General features: G+C 43.8%; 5 protein-coding genes across 6 annotated transcripts in view; 1 reads left to right on the top strand and 4 right to left on the bottom strand.

Moving 5' to 3' along the window:
• The window catches only part of LOC136437416 (anaphase-promoting complex subunit 10-like), a 78280-nt gene that overhangs the window by 3093 nt on the left and 50594 nt on the right, over positions 1-24593 (bottom strand). The gene's annotated exons all lie outside the window — the stretch shown is intronic.
• Positions 109-9521, top strand: LOC136437389 (ATP-binding cassette sub-family E member 1). Its single transcript, XM_066431986.1, has 17 exons — positions 109-237; positions 1756-1869; positions 2277-2362; positions 2803-2900; positions 3480-3597; positions 3729-3866; positions 4239-4308; positions 4583-4679; positions 4839-4928; positions 5106-5227; positions 5687-5911; positions 6198-6316; positions 6482-6592; positions 7058-7200; positions 7405-7527; positions 7720-7831; positions 8733-9521. Exons 2-17 carry the CDS (start codon positions 1767-1769, stop codon positions 8778-8780), a joined length of 1803 nt encoding a protein of 600 aa, XP_066288083.1. The 5' UTR covers positions 109-237; positions 1756-1766; the 3' UTR covers positions 8781-9521.
• LOC136437374 (tripartite motif-containing protein 2-like) lies at positions 9645-13086 on the bottom strand. The gene has a single exon (XM_066431958.1). It carries the CDS (start codon positions 13038-13040, stop codon positions 10431-10433), a length of 2610 nt encoding a protein of 869 aa, XP_066288055.1. The 5' UTR covers positions 13041-13086; the 3' UTR covers positions 9645-10430.
• Positions 13718-17725, bottom strand: LOC136437414 (uncharacterized). Of its 2 annotated transcripts, none has more exons than XM_066432019.1 (5): positions 17518-17725; positions 15602-15844; positions 15369-15484; positions 14955-15132; positions 13718-14660 (listed from the first exon to the last, which is right to left on the bottom strand). In XM_066432019.1, the coding sequence occupies exons 2-5, from the start codon at positions 15764-15766 to the stop codon at positions 14310-14312; spliced, it is 810 nt and encodes a 269-aa protein (XP_066288116.1). In that variant the 5' UTR covers positions 15767-15844; positions 17518-17725; the 3' UTR covers positions 13718-14309. The 2 variants fall into 2 exon arrangements, with proteins under 2 accessions (XP_066288116.1, XP_066288117.1); XM_066432020.1 differs by lacking the exon at positions 17518-17725 and adding an exon at positions 17098-17477.
• LOC136437423 (uncharacterized) lies at positions 21124-22291 on the bottom strand. Its single transcript, XM_066432033.1, has 2 exons — positions 22170-22291; positions 21124-21817 (listed from the first exon to the last, which is right to left on the bottom strand). The coding sequence occupies exons 1-2, from the start codon at positions 22264-22266 to the stop codon at positions 21582-21584; spliced, it is 333 nt and encodes a 110-aa protein (XP_066288130.1). The 5' UTR covers positions 22267-22291; the 3' UTR covers positions 21124-21581.

Here is a 24593-nt window from a genome sequence, read left to right as displayed (position 1 = left end):
CAAAATGATGTGTCCCCGGTGGCATGGATACTGCTTTCGTCCCTTGGATACTGTCATTGCCACCAGTATATCTGCTTGGAGATTTAAATACAGTCGGGCATCACCCGAAGGCACCCGATGATGAGGCGTTGCCAAAAACTGATTTCCTGGCGTTGTGAAATTCCTGCGCAGTAGAGTTGCGCAAAAGTGCAGCTACCGCCTTTTCGCCGCACGTTGTGTCTGGGAAGCAGTAAAAAGGTGAATTTCTTTAGTTTTTACCCAAACCGTGATCTTTCACTAATGAAGAATGCTCAAAGACTTGTTCGCCAAGAAAATTATTCACAGAGAAGTAATTTAAAAGGGACTGGTTCGGTGTATTTCATCTGTGATTTCTCGCCACGTTTCCCGGGAAAATGGGGAGGGGGGCGATAAAAAACAGAAGTTACGATCACAGATATGCAACCCAAATTTGACGATAAGGAGAAAATGGCATTTTATGTAGACATTCCTATTTTTATTATAGTAAAATGAAGCCCCTTTAGAACAGATCTAGATATAGTTGATGATGTGACATCTACCATTTAGTTTAGAAATATTTAGTTGATCCATATGGACAATAATTTTTGGTAAGGCCACACCATCTTAATTTTATGGATGACATCCTCTGGAGTCCCCAAAACTAATGCGAGAGGGAAAAAAAAAAAAAATCTAGCAAAAAAAAAAAAAGATGATAAACCAGAAGACTACATAGCTGGTATGGCGAATTAAACCACAGAACACAGTGTAACAAACAAACTAGTCTTTATGATATCAAAGTGCTTTTAACATGGATGATGCCTGGTTTAAAGACCCATATGTAACATTTGGCAGTTCAAAGAAAAACAAAACAAAATGTGTTCGGCTGTGTACACAACATCACGCCGTCAGTCAGAGCAAAACATCAAACTCTGTAGGCAACCCAGCCAGAGATAATATCATTCAGTTTAATACAGACATGTACAATCGTTTTAAGTATTGTCATATCATTAACAAAATACTACTGGGCTCATGAGGGGTGGCGCCCTCTTCAAATCGCTCCAAGTCACATACATAACAGTTGTGTTGGACAATTTGAGTGTATTTAGTGTATTACGACAAGCCGGCTCAATGCTCTGCAGCCCCTTTGCGGCAATATGAGTCTACAAGTTTCGGAGCCTCTTCGGAGGTGATTTTTGTTTTTTTTTGAAGAACAGGCGAAAATCAATGCGCACGTGGATGTCATCCATAAAATTAAGGTGGTGTGGCCTAACGTAACGTTATAAATTTATAAAATTTTCACATCTACAAAATGTGTGATCCCTTTGTAGTATGTAGTACTGATATATAATTTGATGTCTCTCACTTCGACATATTAATTAGTACAAAGTCAATTGATCAGGACTGCTACCACAAAGAATAAAATTATGCTATGATACAAATCACGCTACTGCCTACTACAATCTTCCTTATTGATTGATATGACGGAATTAGTGAATTATCTATTAGAAAAAAAGAAGTAGAACTTTATTGCTTGACAATTGTAACACATAAAGGGAGATGAACATCATTAAGTTATGCAAATCAAGGCATACCAGTAACCTTGCAAAGTTAGTATAAAAACAATTGTTGGCAACGGTATGAGACTGTTGAATAAAATTGAGTATTTTTTAAAATTTTATTCTTTTTTCATGTGACCAGGATGTCTAATATTCACAAACGTATGAGACCGTTATCATTATGTGTATATCTTCCCATCAGGCACCTCCACCATGGCGGACAAACTGACGCGTATAGCCATCGTCAGCAACGACAAGTGTAAGCCCAAAAAATGTCGCCAGGAGTGCAAGAAGTCCTGTCCCGTCGTCAGAATGGGTAAGTGGGAATGTTCTCAGTTCAATACTAGTAATTTGGCCAGGGTAAACACCAACCTTATACTCGATTAGTGTGGTGGGATACTCAAGGTATTGTCTCCTCAAACATAGGACCTCTGGCTTAAATAATAGCCTTTATGTCCCATCCAAATGTCTTCCAGTGACATGCCAGTTTGAGTCTTGGATTTGAACCTACAACCTTTGGGTCCAGGAAATTTGATGTATGTGCTGAGCAGTGGGGTTGATAATACCGTTGATTAATTCATGATGCAATTAGCAATGAACATAAAAGTTAAGTTTATTATCATCATCATGGCAGGTTAAGGCACTGTATTGATTTCAGAGATTATCATGAGACAAAGTTCATAGAAATTATCCTTGTTGACGGGTTGACATTGTCCTTTACAGGGAAGCTCTGTATAGAAGTGACACCAGCAGACAAACTTGCCTTTATCTCGGAAGAGTTGTGTATCGGATGTGGTATCTGTGCAAAGGTAAGTCTCTAACATTCTATCTGAAATTCTGTCCAATTAATCTTTTTGGTGATGACCAAAAGATCCATTATAAATGGCCTTTTTGTCATCATGACAGACAGAATTGGCACCCAAATTAAAAAAAAAAGAAGATGAGAATTAGTCCCAATCCAGGAAGTGAACTGAGATGATGGAATAGAATCTGAAACTTGGAAAGATGTTGATCTAAATTCCAATGTTGACAGTCAGCAAGAATGACATAAAAGAGCAAATGGTATTTAAGCCTGCCCTTCTCTCTGTTGTCAGGTGATCCCTGTACCAGTCTCCTTAATGTTTTTGTTGTTGTCCCAAATATATATGTACTATATATTTTACCTTGTTCTAAGTAAGAGTAGAGCTTCCATATTGTCAATGTGTATGAAATGTTCTACAAAGGCTAATTGGCATTGTTATGCCCTCAGAAATGCCCATTCGAGGCCATCTCCATCATCAACCTGCCCAGTAACCTAGAAAAAGACACCACACAGAGATACTCTGCTAACTCCTTCAAACTACACAGGTGAGTATGGCCTCCAACAGGTCTGTCTGTACTTGTGGAAAATCCTTTTCGTTTTGTTACTGCAGAGCTTCCAATGTTGAAATTTAAAAAAAACAGTGCAGAGATATAGTACGAACAGACACATGTATGTGGTTTTTGTGTCCATGCTAGATGTGTAATCTACTACTGTGTATCACACTTGGTTCCGTTAAAGCAGTAATTCTACCATTGGCAATGGCAAATGTTCAAGAAAGTCTGCAAAATGAAATATCCATTGACCACGAGAAGGACAAAGCACTGTCCTTGACAGGGGTTTTTCTAGAAAAATTAAACAAGAGGGAGCACACACATGCGAGGGAGAGAATTCTATCTATTTATGGATGAATTGATTGCTGAGTGAAGGCTTTATGCTCATATTAAGCTAAAATCTGATTTTGACAAGGGGGTGCTGGGCTGAAACAAGAGGGTGCAGCGCCTCTCTTTCCTGATTTAGATGAACCCCTGCTTGATCTTAAGAGTCATAAGTAAGTAAATGTAAAACAGTCATCTGCTATTGTACAACTACATGTACAAGTGAAACATTGTATTTGTTCTACCCAGGCTGCCTATCCCACGACCAGGCGAGGTTTTAGGACTGGTAGGGACCAACGGTATCGGCAAGACCACCGCTCTGAAGATTCTCGCGGGAAAGCAGAAACCCAACCTGGGCAGATTTGATGTAAGTACATACTGTTGTTTCTTTGACATTATCAATCTCAACTTTACATTCAGTTATCAATTATTTCATTTATTCATTTATTCCTTCAGCTGTCAGTTCTTTCCTTAATTTATCCCTGTTTGTGCTGGTAGGATCCGCCTGATTGGACAGAGATCCTGATGTACTTCCGTGGCTCGGAGCTGCAGAACTACTTTACTAAGATCCTGGAGGACGACCTGAAGGCCATCATGAAGCCTCAGTATGTGGACCAGATCCCCAAGGCTGTCAAGGTGGGACACACCAACACTCTACTCCTGTGCTGTGTATTAGTTATGATTAATGACAGACCTTCATTGTACATTCATACCAGGGGTTTAGGTACAGGCCATCTATTGTGCATAAAATCTTCTTTAGAAAGTTAACAGTCTAAGATAAAATGTTGTAAAGTTTTGATTTGAGATTCTTTCCTACAAATTGTCATAGTACTGCAGACAATCTATTCTTCATGCTCATTGAGTGGCCTCTACAGATAATTTGACTCCATTAGTTGCCCCTGTGCCCTGTCTCCTTTGGTTCAATTGATCTATCCTTACTTTTGTTATGATACATTACTGTTTAACTAACTAGCTGTTTAACTTACTGTGTTGTGAATCAATCCCCAGGGTACAGTACAGTCTCTACTGGACAGGAAGGATGAAACAGGGACTCAGGATGAGATATGTGATCAGCTTGGTATGGTCATGATAAATCTTCCTGTGGTTAGCGTTTAAAAAAGATATTTAATGGTCCTGGGTTGGAATCCTTAGCAGGTCTCAATGCTGTGCCCTCGAAGATAATGTTATGTTTTCACTGTTTCAAGAAAGATACAGACTGCTTTCCTTTGTATTTTGAAACTTCTATCTAAAAGAAAGTATCAAGGTTACGTTCAAGTTTTTTGCACCAAATACAGATTTCAAAAGGTCTATCCATCAAACTTACATTCAAATTTTGTCTGTACCATGTGCAGATCTATTGAGGGTACGAGACCGTAATGTGGAGGACCTATCAGGAGGAGAGTTACAGAGGTTTGCCTGTGCCGTCGTGTGTATACAGGCCGCTGACATGTGAGTACCTAACTGCGTTTTTAGTTTCCAAGTACATTATGCTTTACTAACAATCTTCTGATTTATTAAGAACACAACAATCAGTTGTTAACTTTCTTTGCTGACTTATTTCTTTGGAGTATGTGCCATGACGCTTTCCTTCTGTTTCACCCTGTCCAGTTTCATGTTCGACGAGCCGTCATCTTACCTGGATGTGAAACAGCGTTTGAAAACAGCTATCGCCATCAGGCACCTCGTCGCAGCAGACAGGTCAGTAAATGTAGCTGAAAGATGTCTGTCTCACCGATCCCTCTTTGATTTTTATGTTTGTTGCACCAACATCACCATCATAATCTCTTTGATTGTAAGACTTTTTTATTATTATTTTAAACAAGTCCTCTCTTAGAGCATTGAACTTATGATATAAATTATTCCCCTCCCTTTCAGGTATGTGATTGTTGTTGAACATGACTTGAGTGTGCTGGACTACCTGTCAGACTTCATCTGCTGCCTGTACGGTGTGCCGGGCGCGTACGGAGTTGTCACCATGCCGTTCAGCGTTAGGGACGGTCAGTATAGTTTGTAGTATCTTTATGTCATGTCATGTCATGTCACAGCCACAATGGTTGGATTAACATGGAAGAGTCAGACACATAGATTTGCATATTATGTACATGTGTAATGTCACCGCAATCACACATACAAATTCAAAATTAACTGGCAGACAATACAAATGTACAAACACCCTATAGCCTGCATTGACAACATCATGTAACAACAATGTGACAACAGTAGCTACAACTTAGTAGTACAAGCATATGATAATTCTTCTTCCAGCTTATGAATGAATGCCAGGTTGAGTGCAGAATACATAGTTTTCCTTTTTCTTCACTTGAAATCTGCTTGCTTTGCTGAGATGAAGAAATGTAATCTAAGTTTAGGGAAAACCTTGATGTACTGCATGATGCTTTACAGGTATAGATTTGGTTGATGTCTAGTACATTAACTGTATGTCGTATCACCCACAGGTATCAATATCTTCCTGGACGGCTTCATTCCCACGGAGAACCTTCGCTTCCGCGACATGTCGCTCGTCTTCAAGGTGTCGGAGACGGCCGACAAGGAGGAGGAGATCCAGAAGTTCCGCCGCTACAAGTACCCCGACATGACCAAGAACCTGGGCGACTTCAGACTGCGCGTCAAGGCCGGAGAGTTCACCGACTCCGAGATCATCGTCATGCTCGGAGAGAACGGTAAGCCTTTGTGTTTTCATATCGTCTTGTACATGTAGAATACAACACTGTGTATTCTGTATCCCCAGAGGTACTGGCCCCACCCACACCGTGTTGTATTTCATTTATGTCATCTCCACCCAACAAAACACACATTTCATGTTAAGTACGGACCAGTCTGAACACCCTGAAGGTTATCGCAGCCAAGGTATAATATTTAAAAAAAAAGATATCATCTGATCATATGAAATATTAAGTAAAATGCTCCCAGCAGAAGACAGTATTTGACAGTTTTTGTCTCTTGAAGGGACCGGGAAGACAACCTTTATCAGAATGCTGGCAGGGCGGTTGAAACCAGATGAAGGTGGCGAGATCCCAATTCTGAACGTCAGCTACAAACCACAGAAGATCAGCCCCAAATCACAGGTAATGGCATATTTAAATTGTAGTTAGATATCATACATTCAGCTTTTTAAACACACTGTAAATATTATAGTCGGCAAGTTTTTAGTTTTAGAAATAGAGAATATCTCAGAACCTGTGATATGTAGAATACAAAAGGAATAATTTGCTGCCTTGTCACCATTTTAGGGTACGGTCCGCCAGCTTCTCCACGAGAGAATCCGTGATGCGTACATTCACCCACAGTTCATCTCCGACGTCATGAAGCCACTGGACATGGAGAAGATCATTGACCAAGAGGTACTCAGGCTTGAGTTTGAAAATGATAGATCCTTCTCACACCCTTTGGTGTTTGTATTCCCTTGAGCCACACAGGGCCAGTACAGTAGTCCACTGGTAGTGGAGTGTGTTCAACTATCATACTCTTTCTCATAAGTGCTAAGTGCAAAGCAGAGAAAGCAGTATGTACCATTTGTACCAAGTCTCTACCCCCAAGGCCATTGCACCAGTGTAAATCTATGTGACTTGGTAATTTAATGATCTTGTTTTAGAATATATCTTTGTAATGACAGGGCCAGGGTTTGAATGCGAATCGAGCCCTCTATGCACTAGTCTATTGTTCTGGTCCTTAGACGTACAAAGACTTATGCAGAAAATGTCCAACTTAATTGTTTGTTGTTAGATGCTGACTTTTGTTGCTTTGGCATTAGTTGTTGGAGGTCCCACAGACATATCCTCATGTATGTTCCCTGTTGTGTGTCACAGATCCAGACCCTGTCTGGAGGTGAGTTGCAGCGTGTGGCGCTGACGCTGTGCCTGGGGAAGCCCGCCGACGTCTACCTGATCGACGAACCGTCCGCCCATCTGGACTCCGAGCAGCGTCTCTCTGCAGCCAAGGTTATCAAGAGGTAGGGAAGAACCGCGCCTAGAAGCACCCACTTTTTTATAGCAATGTAACCTGTGTGTTACTGTAAGATTGATCACTTACCAGTTATTAAAAATTAATTAAAAAGTTATTCATTACATTTGAAGAATCACTATTTTATGCTTATGTTATTTCTGTCAATTCCCAGTTGACCAATTGACCAACATTATTTTTGTACCTCATCTAGGTTCATCCTGCATGCCAAGAAGACAGGCTTTGTGGTAGAACACGACTTCATCATGGCGACGTACCTCGCTGATCGTGTCATCGTGTTCGAAGGAACGCCGTCCAAGGATTCTCTAGCCAATACGTACGTGACATCTTCCTATTACTTGTATACCATTATCTTTTGTTTCATGGTAATGTGACCTGCTCACTATGTAAAGAAAAACTTAATGCTTTGTAGGGTTGGGACTCTGTAACCAATGAGAAGGCTCGTATTGAAATGTACCATTTAATTAGATGGAAAGATTTAAAGGATCTCTCTGTTGGTTGGTTGCAGCCCTCAGACGTTGCTGACAGGAATGAACAAGTTCTTGGAGTCCTTAGAGATCACCTTCCGCCGAGATCCCAACAACTTCCGACCCCGTATCAACAAGATGCACTCAGTCAAGGTGAGTAAAGCTTCCTTACCCAGGGCTCGAAATTCATCTTTGGGAATAGGTGCACTGGTGCACCCAACTCAAAAAATTGGGTGCACAGAAAGAATTTTGGGTGCACCAGATAAAATAAAGTTGAATGTTCTTCAGAACATAATTACAAAGTCTAACGCTGCTGCCTTTCTTAATAACTTTAATCTGTAATTCTATAGCTAACTTTAAAATTCCAAACAAATGATACATTAAATAAAGTACAGCAAAAAGTTATCATGCTGTTTTTTATACTTACAATTCAAGAATATTCTGTACACTAGTGTACAATTAGTACCTTAACGCTATAGGCTACAAAAATATATAGGTGCACCTGTGCACCCACAGTCAAAAATTAGGTGCACAGCTCCAATTTTGGGTGCACTGGGTGCACATGCACCCACTATTTCAAGCCCTGTTACCTTAATACGTTGATGAAAGTTAGACATCCAGGTAGTAAGATACGCCAAAAATAATTACTCAAGCAACTGGATAAAATTTTTTTGATTTCATGTAAAGAAAAAAAATGTATCCAGTTCCTTCCTTACCTTAGTTCAGGTTGTTGACTTAGAATCCAAAGGTTCTGGGTACAAGTCCACAGCAGGCCCCAAAGCCGTGCCTTTGGGAAAGGCACTTAATACTTATTTCCTCACTCGACTCAAGTGAAAATGAGTACCTAGCTTCAGTTAGGGATGTCCTCTTTGATGGGATATAATGGTGGTTTATCGGAGATGCCAAACAAACAAATAAATAAACAAACAAACAAACAAACCTTACAGCATTTCTCCAGACTCCCCAGACTACATATTGCTGTCAGGCATTGTAGTTTTCCTCAAATATCCTTACCAGTCCCTCCATAACCTTTGCTCTTCTATATTTTCAATAGGACTCGGAACAGAAGCGCAGCGGCAACTACTTCTTCTTGGAAGACTAAAAGCAACGGGAGGCGAGATAATTTCATCATCGTTGACAAAGGAAGGCTTGCCTATACGCTGAAATGAACAATATACCTGCAGAAATGTGCGCTTAACCGTATACTACCTACATCAACGTATGCTGAAGCATACCGAAAGTGACGTTCAAGAACGTTAACGACAATGTTAACAATACCAGCGGCATTTTTCTCAGCGTATAGTTTGTACATCTTATGTAATTTTGTGCTTATTTTCGGAAATGTATGTGGGATTGGAAAGAAGCTTACAAGTAGTTATCTCTGTGACTTTGTGTGTGAAGACCAAATTTTCTGATATTAGTACACAGTATATACTAATATTTGTCTATGTGGGAGGCACACAATGATTAATAATCTTAACTGTATGATGTTGAAACTTTTCTTCGTTATACAAATTTGGTACCATAAGGTATCCTTACAGTTTGTGAAGTATTTGAAGTGATTCAATACTCCAGTCTCAGTTTCCATAGACAGGAACTACAAAATAAGACAGTTTAATGCCACCTGTATGTATTTTCTTTTACAAGGGTAAATACCATTGTGTTTATAGCTCCAAATAGAGAAGGATTCTGAATTGCCCATAGTAACACATAGACTGTCTATGAAGTGTCAGTCTTTTGTGCTGTAATGTGTAACATTATGACTTATTTACATTTAAGTTGGGCTGACACAACTGTGTTTTGAGTGGATGAAAAAGAACAGATAAAGATCCACACAACCATATGGAGTTGTCAGACTGAATATTTAAGTTAAGTGTCACAATGATGACTGTTATATTATACCTCATCCAGTGTCCCTTGATCTTTACCAGGGACCCTCTGTACATGTCCATGTGAAGTGTCTTGTCCCTAACCCTGACACACAGCAATATAGTATTACTGCCAGCAAGCACTTGTAATGCAAGTTCTCCGACATATTTCACATACCCCTAGTGTTCACCTCTTGTCATTAGGCATACATTTCCTTTTGAGTTATGCTGATAGACCCATGGTCCTACCGACCCAGCAATGGCAACATGGGAGGTATTTTTAAAACAAAATTAATCAGAAAGACAGTTTTAACCCAGCTTGATTTTTTTATTCTAAACCCCAGGCGATCTCTTACACCGAGCGCCAACTTTCTTTGAGGTCTTGATTATTGCATAGTGTATCGATATTGGAGTATTCAAACCCAAACTGTAGCATTGTTTTCTTAACCCTTGCAGTCCCATGCTCAACTAGAACTACACCAGGGAAGCTGTGATGGTTAATTAGACAAACAGTTTGCTGCCATGCATTTTTGCTGGTTGCTATGCTTTTGTCACTTTGCTAACCAGATACATTTATATGTACATGTATATGTATAAAGAGTTGAATAGCACAATAATGGCATACAAGGCACACAAATCTGACATTGCACATTGACTCAACATTGGGCTATGACTACCTCTAATTCTCTGTTCTAGAGCACTCTTATATTTTGCATGCAGGGTAAAATGCAACACCTTGCTTTATTTTTACATAATAGACTCACATAATATGCAATATTTAAGTGACCACAAAGAAGGAAAATTTACAAATGAGAATATTTCTATCACATAACAGAAGCATCTACTTTGTAGTCGAACAATCTACTTTGTAGTCGAACAGTCCATTAGATATAGCTCTCCTTGCGCCCTCTGGTGGCCTGGACGATCGTGACAGTGTGAGAATGCCTGTCCGTCAGTACGATATGTCCGGCCGGTCCCACGGCCACTGCCCAGGGCTCCTGGACTCCCGTCGCGAGATGACTGGCAAACTGTCCGTCACTGCTGAACTTCTCTACGCGATGGTTCTCGCAGTCTGCCACGATGATGTTGCCGGAATTGTCCGTGGCTATCCCACGATGTCCCCTAAGCTGCCCTTCACCGCTGCCATCCCCGCCAAACTTGAACTTGAAGTTGCCGTCCTCGTCATACGCGAAGATGCCGCGAGCAGCGCTGTCGGAGACGAGGATATTACCGTCTCTGTCCACAGCCAGGTACCGCGGAACTTTCATGTCCTGCTGTCCTCCCACAGTCCGCAAGAGGGAGCCGTCAGACCGCAGCACCCTCACAACGCCCCTGGTGCCGTTCGTCTCGGTGACCAGGACGTAGTTCTTGTCCATGTTCACGGCTATGCCGCGCGCTATGGTGGCATGAGGCAGGTTGATTTTGTGGCGGAAGTTCCCGTCCACGGAATACTGCACGGCGATGTCGTCTTCCTCGTGCCCGGCTACCCACAAGTGACCGTCACGGTCAAGTGCAACGTCATGGGGCTTCATAATGTTCAAGTCCGATCCAGGCAATGTCGTCCTGAAGCACCGCTGGTAGTTCCCCTGGAGGTCGAACACCAGGATCTGATCCTTCCCGTAGTCCGCGACGAACAGCTCCTTGTCTGACACAGCCACGCCCCCCGGATCAACAAACTTACCGAATCCGGAACCCCTGCCACCGAGCGTTCCGGATTCTTGATAACCGCCCAGTATCTTTCTCACTAGCCCGTCTTTTGAACCGTCTTCGCCGGAGCCGGAACTTGTCATGGATACGGAAGAGTGAGTCTTGTCGGCGGGATTATTTTCTTCTTTTTCTTCTTCCAAAGCGTGGTTTTCTTCTTTGACATTTTGAACGGCGTGGTTTTCTTCTTTTTCGATACTTTGCCCGGTATGGTTAACTGCCTTTTTCACCTTTTGTACTGCATTGTTGTCTTTTTTTACATTATGTGTGGCTTGGTTTTCTGCTGTTTTGCTATTTTGTACGGCGTGAATTTCTTCCCTTTTAACATTCTGCACTTGAGCGGGCTCCTTTGCTTCAGAGTCGTGATGTTCTTGTTGGTGGAAGCCGTTATGAATCCTGATCCGCCTGGCTATGCTTAGTTTCCTTTTCAGGGTTTCCTCGCCCATCCTTTGGTCGTCATGTTCTTCCCAGTCGACATCTTCATTTTTACTGCTTTCTTCTGTTTTTCCGTTCGGTTCTACGCCTGCTCGGATTGAGTTACCAGCCTCTCTTCGCGCGACGTTGTGTTCTTCCCGCTGCACGTCAGCATCAGGCACGCTCTTACCACCTGTAGCAGGTTTTGCATGTTTGCCGTATTTTTCAGTTTTACCGCTGTTTTCTTCCACAGGTGCTTGTGATTTGCTTTCTGATTTCTCGATGATTATAACGTCTCTCACTTTACCGATATCCTTTATACTGAACGAATTTCTGCTTCTAATTCTCAAAGGTTCTCTTTCAGTGTTCTTCTTGGTGGAGTCCCTTCTTGCCATCCCCACTCCCATCTGCGGCTGCCTCTGTGACCGTTTGTCGTTATTGACACTTGACGACGACGATTTCCTCTTGCCACGCTGTCCTGAAGGGATCGGCTGGAGCTGCAGGTCTCCCAAATTCAGCAAATTCTTCTCGTCCTCCGCTTGCTCGAACTCGACGGTTTCCAACCTCAGTGGTGTCATCACAACCTTGTCTTTCTTCGCGATCAGCGACTGAAGACGTTTTTCGTCTTCAAAGCTGTCTTCCTCCTCGTATATGGACGCTCGCTCCACATTGTTGCAGGCTGTTGATATTTCGTCCACTTGATTGAGCACCGTGGTTCTGTGCCCTTCTATGGACTCCAGGTTGTGTCGATGGTTTTCTTCCACCTCAGAAAGCAGGATTTCTTTCCGTAGCGTGGCCTTTCTCACGACGTCGTCGAAGACATCAGTGACGCCTTGCGTCGCCACGCGTTTGTTTTTGTCCAGTATTTTCTCTATGCTTCTCAGTTCGCTCAGAAAGGTGTAGTAGCCTTCTACCGCTCGCCTGCCGTCGCCGACTAACGCCCGGATAGTCGCCTTTTTCTGTTCCGAGGCCCTCTTGATTGTGATGGCGCTGTGCCCCGTATGGGTCTCGTCCAAACACTCCGTGCACACCGGCACATGGCATTGCTGACAGAACAACTTCAGGTCTTCCAGGGGGTGGTAGAAGCACGTCTTCTCGGCTTTAGACGCCCGTATTGCAGTCACAGACAAGGAAGCGCTGCTCGTGATCTGTTGATACAGATTCTCCACCAGGTCGTTGTCGGGTAGTCCCACCACGCCTTCCGGGGGAAGCTGGACTGGCCGCTGGCAGTTCGGACACCTGAAGGGCTGCCGGGGCCGCACTTGGCTCTCCAAACACTTCTCACAGAACGTGTGCTGACAGGGCAGCGATTTGGGCCTGTCAAACCGCCCGAAACAGATGCTACAGGACAGAAAATTCTCCACGGACGCCGCCATGGCGTACGCTTCGTTAGATACGTCAGCAACCTGCCTCACAAGTTGTGACGTCACATCACCTATGACCCTCGTACCGGCATTGCGTGACATTAAGCCGTTATTGTCATATCAATATACAAATCCGATCAATCATCAACGAAATAACTGCGCGGTTGACTGAAAATTTAGGTTACATCAGAGTTATGACTTGTTTTGTTTGAATTCTTTTCTTTCTTTGTAAAGCATGGCATCATTTTGTATAGACAGTGCTCATCAGTAAACAACATGAAGTCCACACACGCACCCAAGTGTGAGCACTCTATCATTCAGAGAGACAGCTTATTCGCGAAAGGCTGAACACAATCAAGAGCGACTGCACGGAAAGAATGTTGATGTCTTAATTCAGGACGCTCCGGGCGACAAGTGTCAGTCACCCGAAACAAGACAAAGAACACGCAGGGCAGGGACAAGATACGAGTTGTTTGATCCAAGCTTAGTCCGCCGCGAGGCATGGAATGTAAACACACATTCAGCCACCCTTTTCAATCTAGAGCTGTGTGAAACTAGGGGAAAGCTGGAGGAGGAAACTTTTTAGCGTCCTTTGCAGGAGGCCATCTAGAAGCACTGACCTTAGGAGGCATGGAGGCTGGTCGCTTTTTCTGGTTCTCACAGCTCATAAAGACAGGATATACAAGATATATTAGACGTACGTGTATTTATTTGTTGAAGATAACACACAGGCAGGACAATCAAAAGTAACATGATAACTTCATACATCTATGTATATGTACAGACCATGTACGTATCAAACGAGAAAACGTAGGGGACGAACTTTTTTTCAAATTATAGGTACCTAGGTACACTTTATATTAAGAGAGTGGCGTGAAGACTAAGCTTACATCAAAATGTGGTGTAATTTTTCTGTATGCCAATTAATATACATATTAAATTCACCACTATACTATTTACATTTTTCTTCTTTGCAAGCACTCGCAGAGAAACTTATTAGATTCACAGTGGGCAATTGACCCAACAGGATAATGAATAAGTGCAGGATTTTTTTTCACTATTGATATGGTTTGTCAAGAAGAGTGCTCAACTTCCTATTTTCATTTCATCAACACAAACCGAGAAAAGTCGCTGATTAGTGCAAAAATCTGATAACGTATCAATATCACATATCATCATCATAACATATCGCCTCTCCCAGCCCAGGATACCATTTAAACCATTGCGTCTTTGAAATGTAATATACAGCGACGATGACTATGGTTTTAAAAATCTGCCAAGTTACGTCTTAGCAGCGACCCCTGGCGGCACAGACGTGCCGTTAGGTGCAGGCGCGTTGGAGGCTGCCTTGGGCCCATTGGCGCGGTCATTAACCTTTGGGTCGTTCACCTTCGTGTCCTTGACCGGTGGCTTTATCGGAGTCGTGATCATCGCTGCAGGTGGTGTCTTCACCTCGCCTCCCATGAGTTTGGAGGAGAGATATGCCGCTCTCTCCACGCTGTCCTGGCCGTGGGTGTGCAGGTAGCTGTCTACCACTTTGGTCGCTAGAGGGCGCACCTCGCTGTTGGCCGGCAGACAGGCCACGCAGTGCCCCAGCACTTCCAACATGTCCCTCGCACCACGGCTTTTGGCCTGTGAAATATTCAAAAGACTGATGCTTTGATATTTTTCTTAAATAAATTCGCATCTTCATATCGTAAATGTACAGTCCTTCAGCCTTACGTCTTAGAGATGACATATGTCAATCTAGTGCTATTTGCATTCTTTTATCAACTAAAGATCGTTCAAGTCACATTTGTATATATACATCACCTGTGAATGCGTGTTATAATATCATGCCGAAAACTGAGGCTGTATGTGTTTCCGTCCTATCGTCGTTTCCTATCGTTGTTCATACCAAAAAAATTAGACATGGAAACTTCATACCTCCTTTATTTTAGGGTCCTCTAAAAAGTCCACCAGCAAAGCTGGCATTCCACAGTCAGCAAGATGCCTGCTGAAGTCTGCACTTCCCCTGCAGAACCGCACGGCGGCGCTGAACAGGGACTCCAGGAGTTTGACGTTCGGCTTGGCGTTTTCCGCTCCCGCAGTTATTACAAGGAACCTATGGGGAGCAAGATTTCAAAAGTCAAAATTCTAGAAAATCTCGTTGCGTATCTACAGGTTTGGAAATCTTCACTGGTAGTGTTGGGTTCATTGGTGATGGTGTTATGCTGTAAACACCAACCTATCCATCTATGTAATTGTCAGGCGGAGCTACACCTTTGCATGAACGCCGTGGGGGGGGGGGGGGGGGGGGTACGCCGGACGTAATATGGATTCCACTAAACAAGCACTTACGTCTGCGCCGTGTCGAGCATGATCTTGGGCAGACCGGCCTTGGCCATCTCCTGGCAGACCTGAGACTGGATAGACTTGTGGCTGTAGTACAGGGCCTGCAGCGAGTCTAGGTTTTGCTGTGCGGGACGGAATAGAAAATGCACAAATCTAAATATCTGTTTATAATATAAACGTGGCGTGACTATATGTCAGCAAAGACGATTAACAACTTGAATGGAGTTCGGGTGCCTTACCTGTATAGGTGTAGCCTTGCCCCTTCCTAGTTCTGCCCGGATATTTTTGCAGGAAGACTGGATGACCTGGCGGGCGTTGTCCAGTCTGTAGCCGAAGGGAGAGCTCGGGTCTAACGGTGCACTCGCTGGCTTCACCTTCCGCTGGGTGCTCGCGGCGCCTCCCATACTTGCAAAATGTCTTCAACTTTTCTTTTCAGCGTCTCAGAGGATGGTTACTAAAACTCGCCGTACCAATGCTAGAAACTAGAAACAACGTCAATGTTCAATAAAGGGATAAGTAATAAATGTCTTGGGGACAAAAACAGACGTCATAAGATCTGAAAAACAAGACTCTCGCGGGTTGCCACCCTATGACCAAAGGTAAGCACGAGAGGGTGCTTTAGAAATCATTCCGTGAAAAAGATTGCAGGGCGGAAGAATTGTCGTTAGGGGCGCTGTTTACCAGTGTTGTGGCTAAGGGGTTGTTTTAACGTCCATGGGAGGCAGTGAGCTTTTTTCATCACCATCTCACCGTGACGTGGGCAGAGGTTTAACGTGTTTATAGTAACTAATGCAAACTCTGGGCTATTCCATACTAGCCTCAGAGGGTACAAAAGGAATAATTGGTTTGAAAAATAGTGCTAGAGTGCTTCAAGACTAAAAAGAACGATTGATAGCTAGGCTATTATATGTATAGAATCATATATTACATATACATATAAAATGCTTAAAAAAAAAAAAGATGGTGAAAGAAGGGGACATGTCATCCAGACCTTAGCCCAGTTCATTTTCAGTGGGATCGCCCTATTTGCCCAAATTCAATTCTACCCAAGGCAAAAAGCAAATGTTGAACAGTTTCGGCTACCGTAGTTCAGAGTGTTTATACTAAATCATTGCACATGCACGTTGAATGTTTTCACACAAAATCTAATATCTGTTCTAGGTTCTTGTTTCATACACGGTCCTATAGACATACTCTACAATATGCCAGAAATCTAGTATGTGTTTCATCGCCAAATAACATTTTAGCTGTATTTTCACAGCATCGCTCCATTTGTTGGCTTTGAAGAAAGTTGTTATTGTTGCATGCTGAGCATTGTACATATTATTCAAGTCTGGGCAAATCCGACACCTAGGGAGGCTCATAACATACTGTGTAACAATCAAAATAGTTTGAAATGACCTACGAACTGTAAAATATTGTTGATGGTACCCATTTCAGGTTCCACAAAGAGAATTTTTCCTCAAGGAATTTCTAAGTTATTCCAATTCGAAAACTGAAGACATACAATGTTGCAGAATCTGTTAACACCGAAAATACGTCACGGAGTTGTGATACAGTACAGAAATAGGTCACTTATTTTCTGGATCATACAGTGACATACGCGTGTTGTGGTCATTTCGACATTATGAATGATACTCTGCTTTCCCCCCAATTAGCAAGTGTATAAAGCACACGCAATAGACGTATCCAAGCTATCTTAACTATCTTCTAAATAGACATGAACAAGACTTACCTTATCTTGAAACTGTTTCAACACTTTCAACACGACAGAATTATTGACATTCGTACCATTTCTGTACAAGGGAAAACGTGATTTAAACTAATCGTACGTTACAACTCGCGTTTCACACAAGCCGTGTTCATTTCATACGAACAAAGGGACACCGGTGTCGATTTCACCATTCAATTACCCTACACAGCCTTGCGGACAGTGTTACAATTACAGCCTTTCAATGTCGAATTAAGCTGACCGGGAAAACACTCAAGCATGAATGAATCAAGAACAGAAAAATCGAGATCATTTCCCCCAGTTCTTTCCATATACAACTTGTATATAAAAAGAGTGGATTAAGTTTTGTATGGATGAATAATTTTTCATTTTCGCATCATTGACAGCTAGTCGGTAAGAGGTTAGAACGTGTATTGTACTTACCTGAACTACAAGTCTGCTTTCTCGTCTTTCAGAATGAATTCACAGTTCAGAGCAATATCATAACCTTAAGATCATTGCCCCCGGTCGATGACTTTCCGTACTCATTGTCTACAAAAGTCATAGCTCTTTGATGGACTAAGAAAAGGTGTATTGTCGACGCTTCGAGTGGCAACAATGCGATGTTAATGGCTGTTTTTGTTTGTGTAACCTATACACATTCCGTACGTAGAAAATGATTGACAGGGTTTTAGCACAACTAGAAAGGGCGTGTGTATAGCTACAATCACACAGGGTACAAACATTCATCACGTCACTAGGGGTGGGTTTTAAATCAACATTTAGGTTGACGTCGCAGGAGACAAGATTAGTTGAAGTACTCGACTGCTCCGCATGGAGGCGATATTCTGTTTGGACTGTGTTCATGCCTTACAAAGTTACTGGAAACTGCTACGTATACATTAGAATAACTAGTTTCCATAACATCTAAGACATTTCACAAAGAAACCAACAGGTGACATTCGTTTCTGATACTTTAATGATACAACAATGATGATGCAGATCAGGTGGATGAACAAATTACACCAGAAGTTAACAGAATTGTATCAATGGATGTCGTACATTAGAAAGGTGGCATCCCCTTTTAAGTCTCATCAAATTGTACTAGAAAAGTGGATGTTACGATAGACAAGTGCACAGTAATTCAAGAAAGCTGAAACAATAAAGATAAACACCACACATATTATGTTCCCTGGCCCTACTTTTGCCTCAGTCTTGAACACTTGTAATAGCGGTGCCTTGTTACTTTAACACTCCGGACTGGTACTCAAGTTCTCATCGCGGCGGCGGAGCGACAGAACAACACAACACTGCGAATAATCCCCTCGGAACAGGTCTCTTCTTGCTGACGTCTCTTCTTGCTGACGGCATGTTGTGGCTGATACTCTCGGATCGGCACCGCTCAGTGACGCTCACTCCTCTCTGGAGGCTCTCCCTGACGACATACTGCGGCCGGTCCATATGCACCCTGATTAAGCACTCCTCACTCCTTTCCTGATAGAATATTATGTAATTACCACTGACTCCGCGGAATAATTTGTCTCGATCCTTTTCCTGATTCATCCTCCTGACGCCACACTGCGACCGGTCCACACTCTGCAGCAGCAGTACAGCACTCCTCTCCGACATGATGGTAAAGTTTGTCAAGCTTCCATATTGCTGATCCGACCTGCGGAACAGTATTCCTGACCCTGTCTTATTCCTGACGCCATGCTACGACCGATGTCACACTTTTGTCAATCATGGCAAAGCACTACTCACTCCTTTTCTGGCAGACTCGATATTGAGGTCGCCTATGGAGCAGTTTTCCTTGACCCTTCTCCCAAGTTCTTATTCTTCTTTCCTCTTCCTGTTGCCACATTAAGAGTGCTCCACCGTCCGGAGTAGTACTCCTTCCCTCTCTGACATCATGTTAAAGCTGATGCACAGTCCTCATAGATCACTCTAGTCATCCTTCCTCTTCACAGCATCGTAGTGCTCGCCGCCCGGTACGTTAAGGTACGACATGACTATAGGGGAGCCGGACTCCTCACCGTCCGGTTCGATCGTGATTACCGGCATGTTGGGGATGCTCGTGACGAGGTTGACCTCTCTCGCGGTGAAGTTTGCGAGAACGTACGGCAGGGTGTCTGCTAGGTCCGAGCACCAGTGGCCCGGCTGTGCCAGACTCTCGAGCTCCTGGAGGAACGCCTCAGAATCGCCTAGGACGGCGACAGAATACCTGTCTGGGTCAGCCCGGATGTAGCGGACAAGGTCCTGGCGCAACTGCTGTGCGGTCGTTATGACACGGGGGTCGCCTCTGCCTAGCTGTCTGGCGGCGGCGGTAAAGAAGCACTCGCCATCACGCGCCACCGGGTCGCGGTCGTACCCTACCAATGACAGGTTCTCATCCAGACGGATTTCGTCTCTCGTCTTCTTCACGATTGTCGTCTGCTTGCACTTGTAAGAGGGAGGAGGCGGCAACGCGGCGAGCTGGCGCACAGGCGGAGTGTCGCGGGACCGGCGGATCCGGCTGGGCTCCTCGCACGGGTACTTCGCCAAGTCCCGGAATCTTGAGACCTTCTGGGCCGGCTCGGGTTCACGATGAGACGCTTTGTGCAGGTTGATCGCGAAGATGAACTCGAGAAGCCGTGCGAGGGCGATCATCAGGATGATCAGTTTCACGGCATCCATGTGTACGTTCTTGAACGTGGTGGGAACGAACATGTACGCCATTCTATCAGCCGTAACCTTTACGTTTGATTCGGCTGTCTCTGCCGCCTTCTTCGACCTCTTCTCGTCTTTCTTGAAACACTTGATAAACTTCCTCCTAAGTTTTCTCGCCTGGCCTTTGATGTTGGCACCAAACCTGCATTCAGAGAAAGGCCTTTGACTTAGCCGTCTTAATTGTCTCGCCCCATATGGGCGTGTTCAGAACAAGAAGCAAACAACATCGTCTTATTGAAGAACAAAGTATGGAAATATAGGGAAAAGACAATGACAGGCCAAGTTTTATCTTTCTATGGTATGGTATGATATAGTAAAAGAAACAGATGAGAATAAAACAAAACATGTACGCAACAAAACACTCGAGGGTGCGTGTTTCGACAGTGTAAAAAGCACCCGGACTATTCTGACATTGCCCAACTACCGATACTGAAATTTTAGATTTAAAATTGGTATATTGGCTCTAAAGGATTAAGCCGAGCTTCATAGATGTATAACGTACTTGGAAACATAAGTCCTAACTTTATCTGAACGTCTACACATGCTATCAAGTGTAGTAAAACCCATGTTATTGTGAAAACTTGGTGATGGATTAAAAGTAACAAGTTAGTCATGTTGTTCACTTTTAAGTTCCACTTACCATGACTTGTTCTGGGGTAAAGGCTCATCTAATGGCCTAACCTTGTTCTTGGAGGAGTTACATCCCATCTTGATAATAATCTTGGCGGATACCGATACTAGAAATTGCTGAAAGATGTCTGAAAGCTTGCAATTGCAAACACGTCTCTGATCACTGCTCTCTTCTCCGTATTCGATTTGTTTACTTTCTGAGATCTCTAGCTGAATGTGACGTTCGACGGTGACCTCAGTGACGTTCCACAGTGACGTTACTGACGTTCTAGAACGTGTTTCAAATGTCGCCATCTTCCCAAATTGCGTCGCGCGCTCGGTACTCCCTATCCAAAGCGCGCTCACATTAGTTTTGGAGTGTCCAAAGGGTGTCATCCGTAAAATCACTGCATGGTATACATTACCTAAAATAGTTCTAAAATAGGTTCGCTGGTCAATAGCTACAACTACACACATGCACACTCACACGTACGAAAGCACACGCAGACAAACACACACACACACACACATGCATGCACTCACACATACACACGCATGAACTCGCACGTACACATACACATACATACATATACACATACACATGCATGTACTCACACATTTACATACATACATGTACATATGCACATACACTACACGCACGCACACACACACAAACACACACACTTACACAACACACACACACACCGTGTTGGTAGTAGCACACAAATAACTCCACAGTGTCTCCGTAACATTTTATTCACTGACCTGCTGACCATAAATTAAGGGAAATTTGAAACGGTTTCTACAAGAAATATGCACTCGAGGGTGCGTGTTTCGACAGAGAAATTAAACCTTTTCAAAGTACTAGTAGGTTAAAAGACTATATTGTCCACTTTTCTTACGTATACAACGATGAACAGGGCGCGATCGATTCTAATGATCAACGAAAAACGAAATGTAACATTACATGGGATACAAAGATATACTTATTCACTTACTTACAAAACCCAACTCGAAATAGTATACTAACAATCTATGTACACAACGCGTAATGTATTACTAAATTATTAACCTTTTATCGGGTTGAACAACTTCTACCTAATAAAAGTAGCCAAAATAGATATTCATACATATAAATTATCCATATAACAGAATAATAAAAGTTTAACAATCGTAATTATCATTGAAAAGTTTTAGATGAGTTGGACAAAATCTTCGTCATCCGGTTCCTCCCTCTCCTCGGGTGGTTTCTCCCGTTCAGGTGGGGCGGGTCGGACCCGGACGTGCCGAACGCGCAGCAGTCTGGGAGGACCCGCTGGGGGGCGCTTCTTTCTGTTGGTCAGCATTCCCGTGACGACGATTGCGATGGAGAGGAGAATGATGACGATGAGTAAGACAGGAACGAAAACGCCTGGCTTTACGAAGGGACCTGGAAAAACGGAAGCAAGAAAATTACACTTATGTGAAATACATTTCTACCATAAGAAAAGAGGATCGTAATATTCGTTGTGACATGATTACTCGACGTAAATCATAGTAATCTGGCTTGTCAAATGACGTTTGCGGAACTGCATACTTTCGTTAAATATTCAAATAACGGACTCAAACAAAATGCCGTGTGATATGACATGATTTATTTTAGTTATGACAAGTTAAAATGATAGGAAAGTTAATCAGCACCAAGGAAAGGTACGGGTTTTCATGGACAAATTTTTGCTCTAAGCGATGCCTACAGTATGCGATATACATAGAAGCAAATAGAATATTTGCATTGCACGTACGACGTTTGTCCCCGTGTCGAGGCCCGCCATCTTCTCCAAATCCCGCCCTTTTGATTGGTCCGCTGGTGATCATGTTAGCGTCCTTCAACCTGTCCATCTGCAGTGAGCGCCTTAATCGCGAGGTGGCGTGTGCATAGCTAAAATCACACAGGGTACAAACATTCCTCATGTCACTAGGGGTGGGTTTCAAATCAGCATTTCGGGTTGACGTCGCGGAGACAAGATTACTTGAAGTACTCGACTGCTCCGCATGGAGGTGATATTCTGTTGCGACTGTGTTTATGCCTTACATACTAAGTTACTGGAAAATGCTACGTATACATTAAAATATCTATAACTTGCCGTAACAACATCTAAGACATTTCACAAAGAAATCAACAGTTAATCTTCGTTTCTGATACTTTAATGATACAACCATGATGATACAGATCAAGTGGATGAACAAATTGCACAGAAGTATGAATGTATGTCGCACAACAAAGGTGCATCCTATTTAGAAGTCTCATCGACTTGTACTAGAAAAGTGGATGTTATGATAGACACAGCAAGCCATGAAAACTCAAACAATAGTTATATATCCACCATACATATGTTTGCTGTCCTATTGTGTTCGTAGGCTTGAATACCTATACTAGTTAGTGGCGCATCTGATACATGTGCACTCCGGATTAGTGCTCAAGTCGTGGCACCATGGCGCGGCGACAGATCAACGTACACTCCGGAGCAACACTACTCCAGAATGGTGTGGCTAATCCCCTCCCCTTGGAACAGGACTCTTCTTGCTGACGGCTGTTGTGGCTGATACTCTCTGGATCGGCACCGCACACTCCTCTGCCGAGGCTCCCCCTGACGACATACTGCGACCGGTCCATATGCACCCTGAAGCACTCCTCACTCCTTTCCTGGAATAATACTTAAGTATAACGGTTGGGTGATTTGTCTCGATCCTCTTCCTGAATAACCCTCTTTCATAGCTCCTGACTCCACACGCTGTGACCGGTCCACACTCTGCAGCAGCAGTACGGTACTCCTCTCTCTCTAACATGGCGGTATCTTTGTCAAGCTTCCATATTGCTGATCCGACCTGCGGAACAGTATTCCCGACCCACTCTTATTCCTGACGCCATGCTACGACCGATGTCACACTTTTGTCAATCATCAGGCGAAGCACTACTCACTCCTTTTCTGGCAGAATATTGAGGCCGCCTATGGAGTGGTTTTCCTTGACCCTTCTCCCGAGTTCTTATTCTTCTTTCCTCTTCCTGTTGCCACATTAAGAGTGTTCCACCGTCCGGAGTAGTACTCCTTCCCTCTCTGACATGTACAGTCCTGATAGATCACTCTAGTCATCCTTCCTCTTCACAGCATCGTAGTGCTCGCCGCCCGGTACGTTAAGGTACGACATGACTATCGGGGAGCCGGACTCGTCCCCGTCCGGTTCGATCGTGATTACCGGCATGTTGGGGATGCTCGTGACGAGGTTGACCTCTCTCGCGGTGAAGTTTGCGAGAACGTACGGCAGGGTGTCTGCTAGGTTCGAGCACCAGTGGCCCGGCTGTGCCAGACTCTCGAGCTCCTGGAGGAACGCCTCAGAATCGCCTAGGACGGCGACAGAATACCTGTCTGGGTCAGCCCGGATGTAGCGGACAAGGTCCTGGCGCAACTGCTGTGCGGTCGTTATGACACGGGGGTCGCCTCTGCCTAGCTGTCTGGCGGCGGCGGTAAAGAAGCACTCGCCATCACGCGCCACCGGGTCGCGGTCGAACCCTACCAACGACAGGTTCTCATCCAGACGGATTTCGTCTCTCGTCTTCTTCACGATTGTCGTCTGCTTGCACTTGTAAGAGGGAGGAGGCGGCAACACGGCGAGCTGACGCACAGGCGGAGTGTCGCGGGACCGGCGGATCCGGCTGGGCTCCTCGCACGGGTACTTCGCCAAGTCCCGGAATCTTGAGACCTTCTGGGCCGGCTCGGGTTCACGATGAGACGCTTTGTGCAGGTTGATCGCGAAGATGAACTCGAGAAGCCGTGCGAGGGCGATCATCAGGATGATCAGTTTCACGGCATCCATGTGCACGTTCTTGAACGTGGTGGGAACGAACATGTACGCCATTCTATCAGCCGTAACCTTGACGTTTGATTCGGCTGTCTCTGCCGCCTTCTTCGACCTCTTCTCGTCTTTCTTAAAACACTTGATAAACTTTCTCCTAAGTTTTCTCGCCTGGCCTTTGATGTTGGCACCAAACCTGCATTCAGAGAAAAGCCTTTGACTTAGCCGTCTTAATTGTCTCGCCCCACATGGGCGTGTTCAGAACAAGAATCAAACAACATCGTTATTGAAGAACAAAGTATGGATGTATAGGGAAAAGACAATGACAGGCCAAGTTTTATCTTTCTATAGCATGATATAGTAAAAGAAACAGA

The sequence above is a fragment of the Branchiostoma lanceolatum genome, chromosome 6 (genome assembly GCF_035083965.1).
Source record: "Branchiostoma lanceolatum isolate klBraLanc5 chromosome 6, klBraLanc5.hap2, whole genome shotgun sequence".
Classification (NCBI taxonomy): Eukaryota; Metazoa; Chordata; class Leptocardii; order Amphioxiformes; family Branchiostomatidae; genus Branchiostoma; species Branchiostoma lanceolatum.
The sequence above is the reverse complement of the archived record's forward strand: the minus strand, read 5'-3'. Positions and strand labels throughout refer to the sequence as shown.